This window comes from Clinocottus analis, unplaced genomic scaffold (assembly GCF_023055335.1).
Source record: "Clinocottus analis isolate CAN_PGR_092001 unplaced genomic scaffold, fCliAna1.0.p SCAF_25, whole genome shotgun sequence".
Taxonomy (NCBI): domain Eukaryota; kingdom Metazoa; phylum Chordata; class Actinopteri; order Perciformes; family Cottidae; genus Clinocottus; species Clinocottus analis.
In genome coordinates this window covers 7132501-7147654 of record NW_027175987.1, presented here as the reverse complement: position 1 = coordinate 7147654, position 15154 = coordinate 7132501, and the positions used below count along the sequence as shown (strand labels likewise).

The following is a 15154-nucleotide window of genomic DNA, read 5'->3' as shown; positions in this document are numbered from 1 at the left end:
CCTAAAAGTAGTGAGTAGTATGATGTCGTTAACTTCAAATAACTTCATATTAATATTGCCTTCTTTTCTTGGCTTTGTTAACAATACATTATTGCAGTGATGAAAACGTATTCACATGGGCTCCTGACAGGTAAAATAGACTTTAAAAAAAAGGTGAACCTATTGTTCAAAACCAATCCCTCATAAGGAACATTACCACTAAAGCTTGATTCATAAAAGAGTAAAGCTTTTGTTTTTAAACGGATGAAGTAGAACATCCAGTATTAAAAACCAGCACACAGTTTCAATGGTGTTGAAGCATTGACTCGTCTGCTTTGAGTACAACATTGCTAGTCACATTTTCACTCAATCATGGAGGTTCTTTTGTATACATTTCACCTCCTAAAAGTTCCAATGTTCACTCTGAACATAAAGGCTATGAACTACAGCCCGATCCCAGTGTCCTCTCTAAATTCTCAAGGACTCACTGATGTTGCCTGGTAAGTGGAGTGGAGCTTGAAATTGTGTAAACACTAATGGGCCAGCACTTTTCTGCAACATATGTTTCCCTGATGTTAAAATATGACGAATGTCTTTCAGGCTCTTTAATCACAAGATGGAAGGTTCTATTTACTTGTTTTTGTCAAGGCAGCTTCAATAACATAAAATATTTGAATAAATAAACAATTCCTCTGATTTTCTGTTTTTTTTTTCCCCATCTTTAATCCTTCATGTTTATATCATGTAATATACCATTCTCAACACATGTGCCATCCCTTTTTTTTTTTTTACGTCTCCATGCTCCCACTATTATCCTGTATTTAACGCCACATTGCAATGAATTGTGGGAAATTCCCTTGGGCAAAGCATCTAATGCTGACTTACAGAGAGTTCATAAAGGGCTCTAAACGTCTGCCAGATAGAGAGCCCTCAAAGACGCAACGATGACGGGGGGACCCTCGTCATCGTTAAACCCTCGTGGTCCGTGTGTGGATCCTGAGACTGGGCCAAGGTGTCAGCGCATGTGTCCCAACAGAAACATACAAAAAAGCAATGTTGATGTCCTGTTTTCTTTCACATCTCTCTTCAGTAGTTTTAATAGCGTCTCACCTGCACCTGTACAAAGGAAAGTCATCACAGAGGGTTTAATGAAACATCATTTTTTATTGGACGAAAACATTTATGACACTTCAGTTGCTTTGCCTATTTCACATGGCGCCATAACTTCTCTGTGACCTTGTTCATGCCTGACGAGCTGGGTCCTCGCCGCCATTATGATCAGGTGACAAAAGATATTACCTTGACAACTCGTGTCCATAGAACTAAAGGCTCCAGAGTTATCGAAGTCGATAAGTGATCGGATTTTCAGCTTGAAAGACGGATGCAATCACATTTTTGTTGATTAATTAATTAAAGCTGTCCAGAATAATTAAATATTTAGTTTGTGAATTGGAAAATGCAATTTCCAGGTCTGCATTAATTTTGGTAATAAACTTGTCTAAATTCTCATCTCTAGCCAGACATGAACAAGGCCGCCGACAGTAATGATGGACAAACTTCCATGCTCTTCGTTGGCTTTAAACAAGGAGGCAATCTCCCGTCCATCTCTTTCACACAATTCTCGTTCCTTTCATCCTGATTTTCTTTTTAGGGTCAGCTAAAGTCATTTTCCACCTGAAGAACTGTCGTTTTCAGTATCAAATGGAGAAAGTTACAAATCCCCATTTCCAGCCAGCGATCACAGGCTCAAATAAGGGACAAGAAGATTTTGACTTTGTGAAATTATGTTCAGAAGTAATTTTAAACTCTGGTTTTATATTCCCCTTTGTAAACTAGTAGTAAACAGAAGAGAATAATTCATCCACTATTTTCAGTTGACTCTCATGGCTTCAATTCCTCTCCTTCCTTCATATGATATGGAAAGATCCAGATAGTCATCCACAGCATCTGCGCTTATATTGGAACTATTCACATCATTATTCATACATGTGCACAAACTAACGTGACTCGAGACAGTGAATGTAATAAGCTACCATTTGTGAGTTTTTGATCCAAAGAGAGAAACCGTTTGTGGACGCACAGGGATAACATTTTCACCTGGACATTTAGTCAAAAACTTTACAAATTGAATGAATATGATGCATTTCTCAACCTTTTTGTTCAGCTACAAACAAGGCTTAGCATGACTTGGCTTAGCGTAACATGATGGCCAACATTGAATCATAAACTAGAAATTCAATGCAGAGTTTTTACAAAGAGTGAAATATAAATTATTACAGATAAAGAAAGGATTTCTGAACAGCATTTATCAAGCTCAAAACCTTATTCCAACCCACATACATCAGTTGAGGGTTTGACACTGAGAAGATACAGTTGATTTCATTGGTGTCGCACTTATCCTAAAATGGCCAGCAGGAATTTAAAGGTTTGCATTCAAAATTTAGTTGGGCTTTAATTATTCTCAAAACATGCTTTGAAAATACAGTAGAACGGGAAATACAAAACGTTTTTTTTATGAATAAAGAGCCCCTTCATGTAATTGAATGTTCACTCTGTACAGCCCACTGCTGTCTTCACTCTCCCAGCACACATGGAGGAGCGATAGTACAACTATAGAGAATATTCATTGATTTTATACTTGATTTCATCTCAACCTATTACTACTTTTACAGCAACACAGTTAAGCAGATAATAACACGTTAAGACTTCTGTAAGGACACAAGTCCATTGACTAAAAAAGCCCAATCATCACTGACTTATATCGTTTTTGTTTCTTGACAGGAAATACTCAACAGCAAACGGTGCCTGAATCTAGGAGCAAACAAGTATGTCATCACATTTGATGAACAGAGGCATGTAGTCCCTTTGTTCATCTACACAGACAGTTTATAGCATTATAGGTCTTTGTGGCACTTGAATACAGATGGCTAGTAATGCGCTTGTCTGGCTTTAGAAAGTGTTTTACCTCTGAATAACATCATCATGGTCGTCCATTGTCCACAATGTTAACAAGTGTGTGTACAGTCAGTGAATATATTAGCATGCTGTCAAGGAGCAACACAAAGTTTATTTTGCCCAATGGGAAGCTTTGAAGATTTTGTTTATCTGCATATTATTTACAATACTGATTAAGACAGAGTACAGGAGTGTGTGGAGTTACCTAGATTCCGCTGATAGTTGGGGAAATGACAGGACTTGCTAGAATATGTTCTGTTGCAGTGACGGAACTAGACTCTAGTCGGTGTTGTAAAAAAGTTTTGTGATAAATCATATCGTCAAATTAATAATTTCAGAGCTAAAGTTAATTATTTCATTCACACTAGTACAGCTGGCCGATATGACGATCTCTACTCTAGAAGGATATATATATATATATATATATATATATATATATATATATATATATATATATATATATATATATATATATATATATATATATATATTGTTAATTTGCCAAAGTGTTTATACCAAGTAAGCCAATCCACAATATTTATGCTTGGGTATGAATTTTTGGATCAATGTGAGTGCATACTTTATTAGTCAAGTATTTCATATTGCCACAAGAATTAACAGACGTGTCTCTTCTCAGACAACTCTATTTCTTCCACAAATGCCTTCTGAATTATTTTTGACAGAAGATCTATTTCACACTGTATTATTTTTTTTAAATATAAATTATATAAGCGATAATAGATTTGATCCATATCTGAAGTTAGTATTTAAAAAGAAGTGTATTAGCTCAATATACTAAGTTATGTCTTGTTTACCAAATTCTTTGTTTTAAAGTTTAAGATTGAACTTTTCATTGTGTTAACCTGTAATACACATTCATCTCAGTCCAAGATCAGAATACAGCCTAATGCACAAGGCAAATGGAATATAGCTGATTGCACTATTAATTTGAAGAAATGTTCTATCAAAAATTTAGCTAGAACCCAACTGGGCTCTTTATGTAACAGGGAAGGTCATACCCAGTTGATTGATGAGGCAAAGGCCCAAAGTGTTGATGTACATACATGTGTATGTAAAAAATACTTTACATGTCAATATATCAATTGAGTCCCTTGCGAATCTATCAACAGTCCGACATAGCTTGTACCTTTTCAGGAAAAAACCCAGCTGAGTTTGCATAATATTGTTCTTTTATCAATAATGTCCAGAAGAGCAATGGTGATTACTGTGCTGAAATCAAGTTAAATGTTTTTTGCTTCATGTTTCACTACATTTCTACCAGGCAATGATTATTCAACAGATACAAAAAAGTACAAAAAGATGCACTTCTTCTTCATGGGAGATTTTTCTCTGAAGTGCATCTCTGAAAGTTATTGATGGTTTGCTCATGTGAGACCTGTTTCAATGCGTACATCCAACCCTATGTAAATGGTAGATGGAAGCTGCGGTCAATTGTTCAGAGAGCAAAACTTGAATGCAGTGAATAGGGAAAGTAAGGGCTCAATACCCGAGGTAAAGGGACCAGCACACTCCAAATCTGTCCACCTGAGTGCTGCATTTAACCCAAGAACACAGTAGAGTCATCCATGTTGTTCAGTAATCCTTAATGTCCTACGACTCACTTATTCCTTCTGGCTTTTCATCGATTGTGGCTTCTTGGCTCTGTGTGTCTTGCAGGCTACAGGAAATTGGGCTTGGGGTGTAGTTAAATGGAGTGATTCGGGCGGCCTTGCTGGGGGATCCTTGGCGGAAATGGACAGCTCCACCCACGTGGATGTCTGATGTACCTGTGGAGACGGTGCTGTGACTCCTTAGTGAGATGTCTGACTCTCCATCTTGTAGGTTACTCCCAGAAGTAGCACTAATCTTTCTGAGTAGTGCAAATCGTGTAACTTCCTCTGAGATCACCCGAGTTGTTTCAATAGTTGGAGAGGTGCTTGAGTTGGTCTTGTTATTCGAAAAATCTTCTGTCTGGACTGTCGCATCACTTGTCTTGCGTGATGCAAGTAGAATGGTTGGTAGTTTTCCTGGAAGAGCGGGTGGCTTTGGCTGTTCGCAGTCAGGAGAAAGCACTAGAGGTAATGCATTGGCTGGCAGAGTACTTTTCAAGATCTGAGGTACATCTTCATCCCTGATCCTCCTCCATGTAACTCTGTCATTTAGCCGTGATGCAGACCGGTGCCCTTTCTTCTTTGTGTCATCTTCGCTCTTTGCCCTTCCACTTGAATCGGATGAAGACGAGCGAAGGGAGGAACGGCTGGTCACTCGACTCAGTATGTTTATGCTTGGGGATGAGGCGTGACGTTTAAAGTTGTCTTTGTCTTGTTGCTGCCTGGCTCCGGACACTCTGGTATGCCCATTTCGTTCAGCCACCCTGCAGGGGCTTTCAGAGCTTGTTCTCCTGTGTGAGCGTCTTGCAGATAGGTCCCTTTCACTGGACATCGCTCTAGCGAGGGTTGGGGTCATCTGCTTTTGAACACAGCGGTCTGGCCTGTGGACTTGCTGTGTTTGCCTTGGATTTTTTACTTGCACCCTTCTTGGGGTTTGAACAGCTACTTTAAGTTCCTGGCAGCGTGATGAGCAAAGAAAGACAGCGGAAGTGCCAGGAACTGCTCTGTGCGGGGATCCATTCTGAGATCCAGGCATGTTACGAGCAGAGCCATCCCTTCTCGGCACATTCTGTGATTCCTTAATAAAAGTCAGCTGTCTCAAGAATCCATTGCGCTCAGAATCACCGCCACTTGAATGGACAGGAGCCATCCTGACCATTCCAAATCGACTGGCAGGTGGGATCCTTTTCCCAGTGACCTGATTGGTTTGTTTAGTGGTTGTTTGGTTGGTTACCAAAGGTGACAGAGCTCTGGACCTGACTGAATTTTGCATAAAAGGGATTCGAACAGGTGACTTTTGAGTTTTAGGTGGTGGGGATTTTTCCTTTTGATTCACAACAGTAGAGCGCCCCTTTCTTTCTTGGGGACAACTAGCTGGCGGGCTATTAGGTGGCGAGGCATTCTTTTTCTGGGTGGATTTATTAGTCGGGGATGTTATCTTCTTCTGTGACTGTTTGGATGGTGTAGAGCTTTGCGATGATCCAGAGGATGAACTTTTTGGTATCCTTGGAGGTGGAGTAGAGCTCCTCTTTGGCAAAGACAGTTCAATGTCCTGCGGGTAACCTAATCGGTGAAGGCTCTTTGATCTGTGCTGAGCCAGGTTTGGATTCTTTGGAGCATCTGTCTTGGTTGGTACTTTTCTGGGAGGAGGTATTTGTGATGGAGGCGTCTCTTTTTTCGGCGTATAGATCACTGTCCTGCCTCTAAAAACCACTGGTAAATTTGGAACTGGTTTACGCTGTGCAAAGTCTAAAGGTTTATTTGCCTTTTTGTCTTTAGCAAACTTCCTTTCTTTAGGTGTAAAGCTGGATGTTGACATGAATGACAGAACGGATTCAGTCTCTTCAGAGGATGGGTCCTGAGACTTTGAGGCCTGGAGTCCAGTGACAACACAATTAGCACCCTCTTGTATGGCTCTCCATTCAACACTATTGAGGTCTGAATCTTGATCCCATGCTGTGTCATCACTATCCATTTCTTCATTCCACCCATCAGAGGCCTTTTGTTTTTGAGTATTTTCTGCTTTCTTCTTCCTTGCAGCAAGCTTCCTTCTCTGTTTGGGCATGGCAGATGTTATGCATTTCTGAAGTAGGTCATCCTCCGAATCCATGCTGACAGAGCTTGGTGAGCTTGCCTCTTCATATTGGCTGTGAATGTTCAGAAACTTTGTTTGTTTCATCATATTCAGAGTTTTGTTGTGTCTGTTTTTGTACCAAATTTGCTGGGCTCTTGATTTATGATCCTCAAACTCGGCATCACTCAGTGAACTAAGTGAGGAGCTGAGTGAGTAACGTGCCGGGGATTCATCCTTTATCAGATTTTGTTTTATCTTGTGAAATCCCCTGGGCATTGCTTGTGAATTATCAATCCTGCCAATATTTGTCATGCTCCGGGAAAGAGTATTTCTATTTGCTTCCCTGATCTGTTTTCTACTTGTTCGTTTCATTGCTTCCTTTTTGTCAGCGTAGAAGCTGTTACTGTCCTCTGAAGAATTTGTTGATTGTCTGTAGACTATTTTACCTTTTTGTAATCCTACATTAAGATTACTTTCTGTGTTTTGCTTAATGATAGGCAGATCCTGTTTCCTAACTGGCCCTTGACCTTGCCGCTTTTTTTGTTGGTTAGGAGAATGATCACGATTTCTTTGCTTTGCCACTCTATCCGCTACCTCTTTGCTCTGCATAAGCACCCTCTGAGTGGGAACGATATGCTTGGTTGTTCGGTTCGATTGTATCTCAGGTGGGTAGTTGATTCTATTGGGTTTATGGAAGTGTGAGAATATCCTTAAGTCTTCTATCCTCTTTGCCTCATCGTCGAGCAATTCCTGTTTGTTTATACCTTTAGCTGTGCAGTCTTTAGCCCCCCTCTCCTTCACTGGATACTGAAGTGTTTCGTCACTTAGTGATGTTGTGCTGGAGAAATTGACTGGTGTACCATCTGCAGAATCAGTGAAGGATGAATCATCAATATTAAAGTCCTTTTGTGGAATGACAATCCTCCTCCCGGGACACATTTGGGTTTTGCCATTTGGAAGCATCATGTACATTGGAAGATGTATCCGTTTTCGAATCTGGGAATTGAGAATATGAGGAGGAATAGTTGTCATTAGGGAAGGTCTTATTTTACGGAACTTGGAGGGCATTGCTGAGTTGATGCATTCCTTTAAGATTTCTATGTCATCGTCTGAATTGCCTTCACTATATCTCTCACCATGATCGAATCCTTGCTCATCCTCATCAGGGAAAGGAAGATTTTTGTCATTTTGCTGGAGTAGTGGGGTCAATTTCAGCTCCACATCTTTTTGTATGTAGTGTTCATGAAGAGGCAGAGCACTTAAGCTTGACGCACAAGAGAAGTTCTCACTGGGCTTTTCCACAGTGAAGTAGATCATAGTGTCCAAGTCAGGAGGAAGGTTAAACCTCTCTTTGGAGTCAGCAATCTCCATGAACGTTAGTAGGCTACTTTCCCATTGACCCCCAATTCCTGTGCCCTGTGTTTCTGGTCCATTTGACTCAACGCAACATGGAGTTTTACTTCGACTAGGAGGCATGGTTTGACCTGGGCTGTCAGGAAGATCACTTGGGCTTATTGTTCCATCAAGCATCTCACTGCATGGATCACTTTGGATTGAGCTGGCAATTGAGGGATCCTCAAAGCTGCCCAGTGAACTAACTGAGCTACAACGACTCATTACCAGGGGTGTCTCGTGGATGAAGTTCTCAGATGAACTGGATGGAGATCTGTCTTCAAGTAGGGCTGGTGAAGCTCCTCTTAGGAATACCTTTTCCCTTTTGCCAGGACAGGGTATTTCAATAGGATCGGTCTCTTTGCTGGGAAAGGTTTTTGAGTCAGTCATCAGCAGTTGGCTGTCACTCAGATCCTCCAAGGTTTCATCCTCTTCAGCTCTCTTCACCACTTCTCCATCATCCACTTCAATTATTTCTAATGACGAGTCACTCTCTAGCTCATTCTCACTTTGTCCATCGAGCGCTCCATCGCCAGAAGAGAGGGAGGACAATGAACTGCAGCGAGAGAAGCAAATCGGAGTGTTTTCCACTGAGTATTTCTGGACCGTCTCCATAGACCCGATAGCTGGGCTTCTGGTGGATGTCATCGGAGAAAATTTTGTTATACTACCCCCAGTCATCCCAGTAGGTACCCATGCTTGCCTCCTCATTGCTTGGGCAGCCTGTACATTAATGGCCGTCTTTGCTACACCAAATTTGGCGACACTCTGAATGAGTGGCACCTGTTGATAAGAAGGAGACAGTTTAATTGAAGTCATGCTCACATCAGAGGAGAGTTTAGTTGATGCACTGACAGGTGTTTGTAAAGGTTGATCCTGGTTCTTTTCTGCATCTGTGCTGCTGAGCTCTAGATCTCTTTCATCTTTGTTGTCCACAGAATCTCTCTCTGGAATGTCTTGCTGGTTTGTCTCCGTTAGAACAGCAGGTCTTACATTAAGGTAATCTTGATGAGCCACCTTGAGATCAAGTTGGTTGGGTCGTTGTTGCATTGTAACAGCTCTTGGAGCAGGTCGGATCTGGTCTTTGCTGCCGCAGTATCCATCACTGGTGCTTCCACTGTTTAGGCTGTCTGTTGATACACTTGTATGGGCAGTTTTGAGGCGCAAGAGAGCATGGGCTCTACTGAGGCGTTCCCTGTGGGCCAAGCTGCTTGTTTGAGACAGACGGCAGGGAGAGCATGATTTTGCCCGGGCTTCATTGAGTTCATCCAGTCCGTAGGGCCAGTCTGCCAGGTGATCTTCAGAGCTGAGGCTAAAACTATCCTCAGAGGATGTTTGCATGGTGATGTCCTCCACTAACCTGTCAATCTTGGCTACCGTGTTGGTGATCTTTTTTGCGAGCTTCTCTGCAGCGGCAGATACATCATCAACAGGAGGAAGTCTCTTGTCGACCATCTGAGGCATGTCTACGTCTCTTTCATGGTCAGTTTCCCTCTTTCGTGGTTGGCTTTGCAGGAAGTTAGAGTTGGTAAGAAACATGGACAGCATAGAGAAGCTACCAGTGTCCAGGCTACTGGAGACATTTGGGGCCTCGTCATCATCAAAACAACCAGAGTCAGATGCGTAATCCTTTGCCAGACTTTCAATGTGCCGTAGTGGCTTGTTGAGGGTCAAGTGCTTGGGGCTCTGTTTCTCAAGAGTATCAAAAGTCTCCGCCAAATGTTTGGCGTCCAGCTCTGCCTCTAGCGCCTTCTGTTTCCTCATATAGAGTGAGGGCATGCAGGAGCCCGGGGAGATGACTGCAGCATCCTTATATTTTAGGGGTCGATTGGTGAGGAGATTCCTTAGAGCTGCGGCACTGCCCATGGCGATCATTTTGTGCTTGGAGTGAATAAGGTTGCGCAGCATGCTAACTGCCCCAAGGTCCCACAGCAGCTCCTGGTCCTTTGGACTTCGGGCAGAAAGGTTCCAGAGGGTCCCGCAAGCGTTGCTCACTATGGTCAGGCTGTGGGAGCGCAGGTGCTGCAGCAGAGTCTGGAGGCAGTTGTGGTCCCTGAGGATTTGTCTGTAAAATAAGTTTAATATATTTGTTAGTTGTGTAAAAACAAAAGAAAAAAAACCTATGCACTCAAGTTTGATCTATTAGCTTTTCTTGGAGTCGGCAGATAGTGTTTAACTGAACAAACACGATCCGCTAATGAAGACCATTAAATGCTCCTGAAAATCTAGCAAGTGGCCCTTCAGTTAAGATTCTTTTATAAAACTATTTCCAATGTCATTTTTGTTTCTCTAGTAAGGTGGCATTTACTTTTTGAGTCTAACCTACCTGTAGTCTTCCCGTGTGGCAACCAGACTCGACACATTTCGTAGAATTCCTCCTCCGCTCTCGATGATGGCGAGTGAGTTGGTTTGACAGCGGTATGTCAGCGTGCTGACCAGGAAGCCCAGAGCACCGTCCACTGAACAGATTGACACTTTATTGTCGATGCTGTGAGCCGACAGATTCCATAGAGCACTCAGGAGGCTCTTCAAGGTCGACTCCTGGAAAACCAGCAATAGAAAAAAAGAAGAATCCTTAACAAAAGTGTAAAAGTGGTGGAAACATTTTATTGGAAGTTGTGAAGTTGTGTGCTGGATCCTCACATAATTCCCTTTGGCATGTTTCACGTTACCTTGGTGGCTTGGAGGGCACAGGTCATCAGTGCAGAAACGCAGCCGATGTCTCTGAGCACTTTTTTGCTGCTTATATCGGCCCTCCAGGACAGGTTTCTCAGGATGCTGGAGACCACCTGATGAAGTTCTTCACTGTCAGAAGCCAGCTGGGCCACCAGAGACTGCAGACAGCTCTTCTTTGAGCACAGAGTGGCCTGAAGGGAAACGTGTATGTCAGTATGACAAACTCACAAAAGGTCACAGTATAGAATATTGGAAAAAGTCCTCAACAAAATTCATAGTATCGTGTGTCAAAAAAGTAATTCTATAGATGAAAAATGTGTCAACTAATGCTAACACCAAGGCTAACACTGACAAAAAGCAAGCAATAGTGTTGGGAATCAGTGGTGGAAGATGTATTTAGATCTTGTACTAAAATAAAAGCAGCATTATCATAATTTACACAAGTAAAACTCCTGCATTGGAGTTTTAACTCAAGTAAAAGTGACTTTACTTGTGTTGTAAAGTGTTGTCTAGTTGTATTGTATTAGCAACTAAAAATTAATAAAAGTAAAAGTACTCATTATGTGTTTTCTTTGTGAAATGTTGATCTGAAAGGAACTGCAGCTGCTGTCAGATGATTCTAGTGCACTATTAAAGTAAAAATAAATATACCCTGTGATGAAGTCACAGGGAATATATTGGTCAGAAATAGAAAGTGGAAGAATTACATCAATATAGCAGAGCCACCAACTCTCACGCTTTCGCCGTGTGACACACGCTTTTTCATGTTTTCACACGCTCACACGCCACACAACCAATATCTCGCGGCAAAAAAAAAGTCTGGGGCGCGTTCGTTCCTTTTCAAATCCCCGACGATAGATGGCGCTAAAGAGCACATCTGTAAACCTATTCGCTGCATAGACATCCTGTTTACCCCAAATAGACACAGTCGCGGGACTGTGTCCGCGAGTGTGTCCACAACTGTGGGACTGCCGGCAGAGAGGAGCAGAGAGACAGAGGTATCGGGGCTCTCAAGTCTCATGCATTGAACATGACTGTTACTCATTGGTTTTAAGTCACGCCCTCCCGATATACAGCTGTCCAACCCCCCCTCTCACATAGTGTCATGAATAAATGCATTAAGTTACATTCCACCACTGGTTTTAGGTTACTTTTCTAATATGTTAATGCTTTTTTTTGCATTACAGCACACTGATCCACACAGGGCAGTGATTCTGTACCTTGTTGGCGACGTCTCCGAAGGTGAGGTTGGTCACAGCCATCCCTGCGTAGCGCCGCAGAGCCATGTTGATGGGGTCGTTCAGCATGCCGTACATGTCCTGGTCCAGATGGATCAGATCGGCCACGACCTGCAGGCCGCCTTGAAGACAACACGCAAATCTCTGAGCAAAATTTGTCACCGATGTCTTTGGGATTTAACAAAGAAAACAGTGGGTGTTTTGCCGTACCCAATTCATTCATGGCACGTCGGTACTCCTCTTCAAAGGAAAGCTTCATTATAGCACACATGGCCTGACAGATCTGGGGCTCCACAGGTTCAGGAATGTCTACGTAGGAGAAAAAACAGAATAGAATAAATGGTTTTGGGGATTTAATTTACAATAAATGTATAGAAATAATGTGTTTTTCCCCCTATTGCTGTGCCAAAAAAACCTCCACCTGCTCTGTTGATGTGGCTACAAAGGTGAAGGGAATGATTTAAAAAATAAAAAAAAATTCTGCAAAGATGGACATTTGACAGTGGTGGTTGAATTAGCCAAATCTTTTGCGTCAGTTAAAATTGTAATATGTAGTAACAAAGTAACTAATAGGTTTTTAAGTGCTCTGTGCTTAGAGGACTGTCACTCACCAGTGGTTTTAGTTCCTCCAGGTGACGGTGTCCCTGCGTGGCTCTCGATCCAGTCCCAGCCGCTGTCACAGTAGGTCCGGACCTGCTCCAGCATGTGCAACACCCTCATCTCCCGGCGGGCCTGGCCCTCGTCCTGCTGGCAGTAGATGATGTTATGGAGGGCGGCGCTGGCTCTGGATTTGGCCTCTCTGCTGCAGCCTGTCGGCGTAGCGCCCGCAACCACCTCCCCGGGTCCGGTCCCGCCTCCACACGGAGCTTCGTGCAGGATCTGGACCAACAGAGGGACGCAGCCAGACTTCCTCATGGCAATGCAGCTGTCCTGAGAGCTGGACAGAGCCAGCAGAGTCCGAGACATCTCCTCCTTATCTCTGTTAGCAAGCATGGAGAGCAGCCAGAACACCATCTCCACCTGAGGGGAAAATGGCAGTATTTCAGCTGGTTTTGAACATTATAGCATTTGAACCACACATTTGTCATCCAGGCTCATGCAGTTTTTATACGGTTTTACTTCCAGGCATATTTTATATAAAACAATATTTCTACAAAGATTTGAGTACAAAAGTTGTAGTTTGATCAAATTCAGGTTAATTTGTTTATTATTTATTCAGGGTAAAGTTTTGTAAGTTAAATGAACTTGCAGCAACAGTGTTTCTAACCATTGCTTTAGAATGAATAAAGAAGAAGATGTAATAAAATCATTAGTACTTTTTTCCCCTTTATGCATGTAGAATAAAAACATTTCAAAACATGAATATCAATTTATACCTAGATGTAATTCACAACTGAGTAAGTATTAGCTATGATGATGATGATGATGATGATGATGATGATGATGATAACAGTGGTGGAATGTAACTTAGGACATTGACCAAAGTACTATAGGTGCTTACCAGTTTGAGGAACTTTTACTTTACTACCAACAGTTTATGCAAGTACAGCTGAAATAATTAGTCGATTAATCAATTATTTTATTGAAATATAAACAATAATTGGCAACTATTTTGATGGTTTAAGTCATTTTTCATGTAAAAACTTTTCATGGTTCCAGCTAAATAAATGTGAAGATTTACCTATTTTCCTTTTAATAATGTTATTAATGACAATGTATGAGTAATGATGTTGAGGTTTGGACTGTTGGATGGTTTTCTTTTGGCTTTGGGTAACTGTGATCACTATTCTTACAAACCAAACAAATTATCGATTAACAGAGAAAATACTCAACAGATTGATCCTTAATGAAAAGTTAATTAATTAGTTAGTTAATAGATCAGAATGAGCTCCACATCAAACATCTACAACAATAAAATCGTGCATGACTGCATGCGTTATACTAATATAATATAGGGGACATAACAGGGGCCATTTTTCTACTTTCGATATTTCCTAATTTCCTAATTATACTTTTACTGATTTTCAATGAAGGACTTTTGCTTTCAATGACTTTTACGTCCCTGTGGACGGCCCTGCAGATGTTATGTGGGTCAGCGGTGTGTTACCTTGCTGCCGCCGTCTGTAGGAGCTTCGGCTCCTGCTGCAACAGCTGATGACGAGGTGCTCTCTGGTTCCCCAGCAGGGGGCTTCTCAGCTCCAGACAGCTGCACACGCACACACAAAAAGAAGGAGAAAGAGAAAGAGAGAGGATGAGGTGGGGAAACTGAACAAACAATTTGATTTTATCGGATTTTTTAACAGGGTATGTGGTTCCTGTCAGAGGTGATCCAGTAATGTCAGAAGTACATTACTGTAAATACTGTATCTATTACATGATTTGCTGACTGAGCAATGACATTAGATTTGGGTACATAATTGTCATTTTCCTGCTTCGTTTCCATGTAAAAAGTGTGCGTGTGTTGCAGTTTAATGGTGTATTAATATAATTATTTTTATTGTTAAAGTCAGTGGTCCATTCTGGGCCAGATGCCAGGGAAGATAAAGGAAAACAACTCTGACCTATTTCTGCTTTCAGTGTGTTTTCAGGCCAACCGATGAAGAATCTGTTTTTTTTTTATTGCAGAAGCACTCGTCTGGCACAGCCAGACATGTCTCTGCAGCACTTGGGAGACAGGTCTGCAGGGAAACAGGTATGTGGAGACAGGTCTGTGGAGATAGGTCCACAGACTCTTCTGTCCAGACTTCTGTCCACAGACATCTTAGTTGACCTAACTGTAGCACAAAGAGCGACATGGTGGAGCGGCGATAAATGATGAAGGTTTTTGTCAAAGAAGGTTTCAAAAACCTTTTATAAGGGAGAAATTAGTTTATGAAATATCTTGTTTTTTGTTTTAAACCTGATTTCATAAAGCAAACTATTTTTGACAAACATATGGCACTTTATGTATTCAAAGTTAAGATTGGTTATTCTTTTTTGCTATTTTCTTCTTATGCTGTTGTCATGATTTCAATTAAAACTTATTCACTATAATAATTCAATTAGAATTGTTTCTGAATTGATAAAATCTACATCTACAGAGATATTTGTAGGGTGTATTATTGTGAGAGTTTATATAGTGAGATGCCCTTGTACGATTATTTTGGTTATTTAAAATATGTTTAAACCATGTATTATTATTTTTGTGCATGTTTTGTAACCTTTGATACTCTCACTAAGGGAAATAGGTC

The 15154-nt window shown here is 41.5% G+C and overlaps 1 protein-coding gene across 1 annotated transcript in view; it reads right to left on the bottom strand.

Annotated features, from left to right (window-relative positions):
* Positions 1 to 1088: 1088 nt before the first annotated feature.
* apc2 (APC regulator of WNT signaling pathway 2) overlaps positions 1089 to 15154 on the bottom strand; it is a 39865-nt gene continuing 25799 nt past the window's right edge. Inside the window, exons 8-14 of the mRNA XM_068591193.1 lie at positions 14032 to 14130; positions 12536 to 12944; positions 12135 to 12233; positions 11907 to 12046; positions 10683 to 10877; positions 10337 to 10551; positions 1089 to 10075 (exon numbers count right to left, since the gene is read on the bottom strand). Of these exons, the coding sequence (XP_068447294.1) occupies positions 4546 to 10075; positions 10337 to 10551; positions 10683 to 10877; positions 11907 to 12046; positions 12135 to 12233; positions 12536 to 12944; positions 14032 to 14130 (6687 nt within the window). The 3' untranslated portion in view covers positions 1089 to 4545. The remainder of the gene's footprint in view (positions 10076 to 10336; positions 10552 to 10682; positions 10878 to 11906; positions 12047 to 12134; positions 12234 to 12535; positions 12945 to 14031; positions 14131 to 15154) is intronic.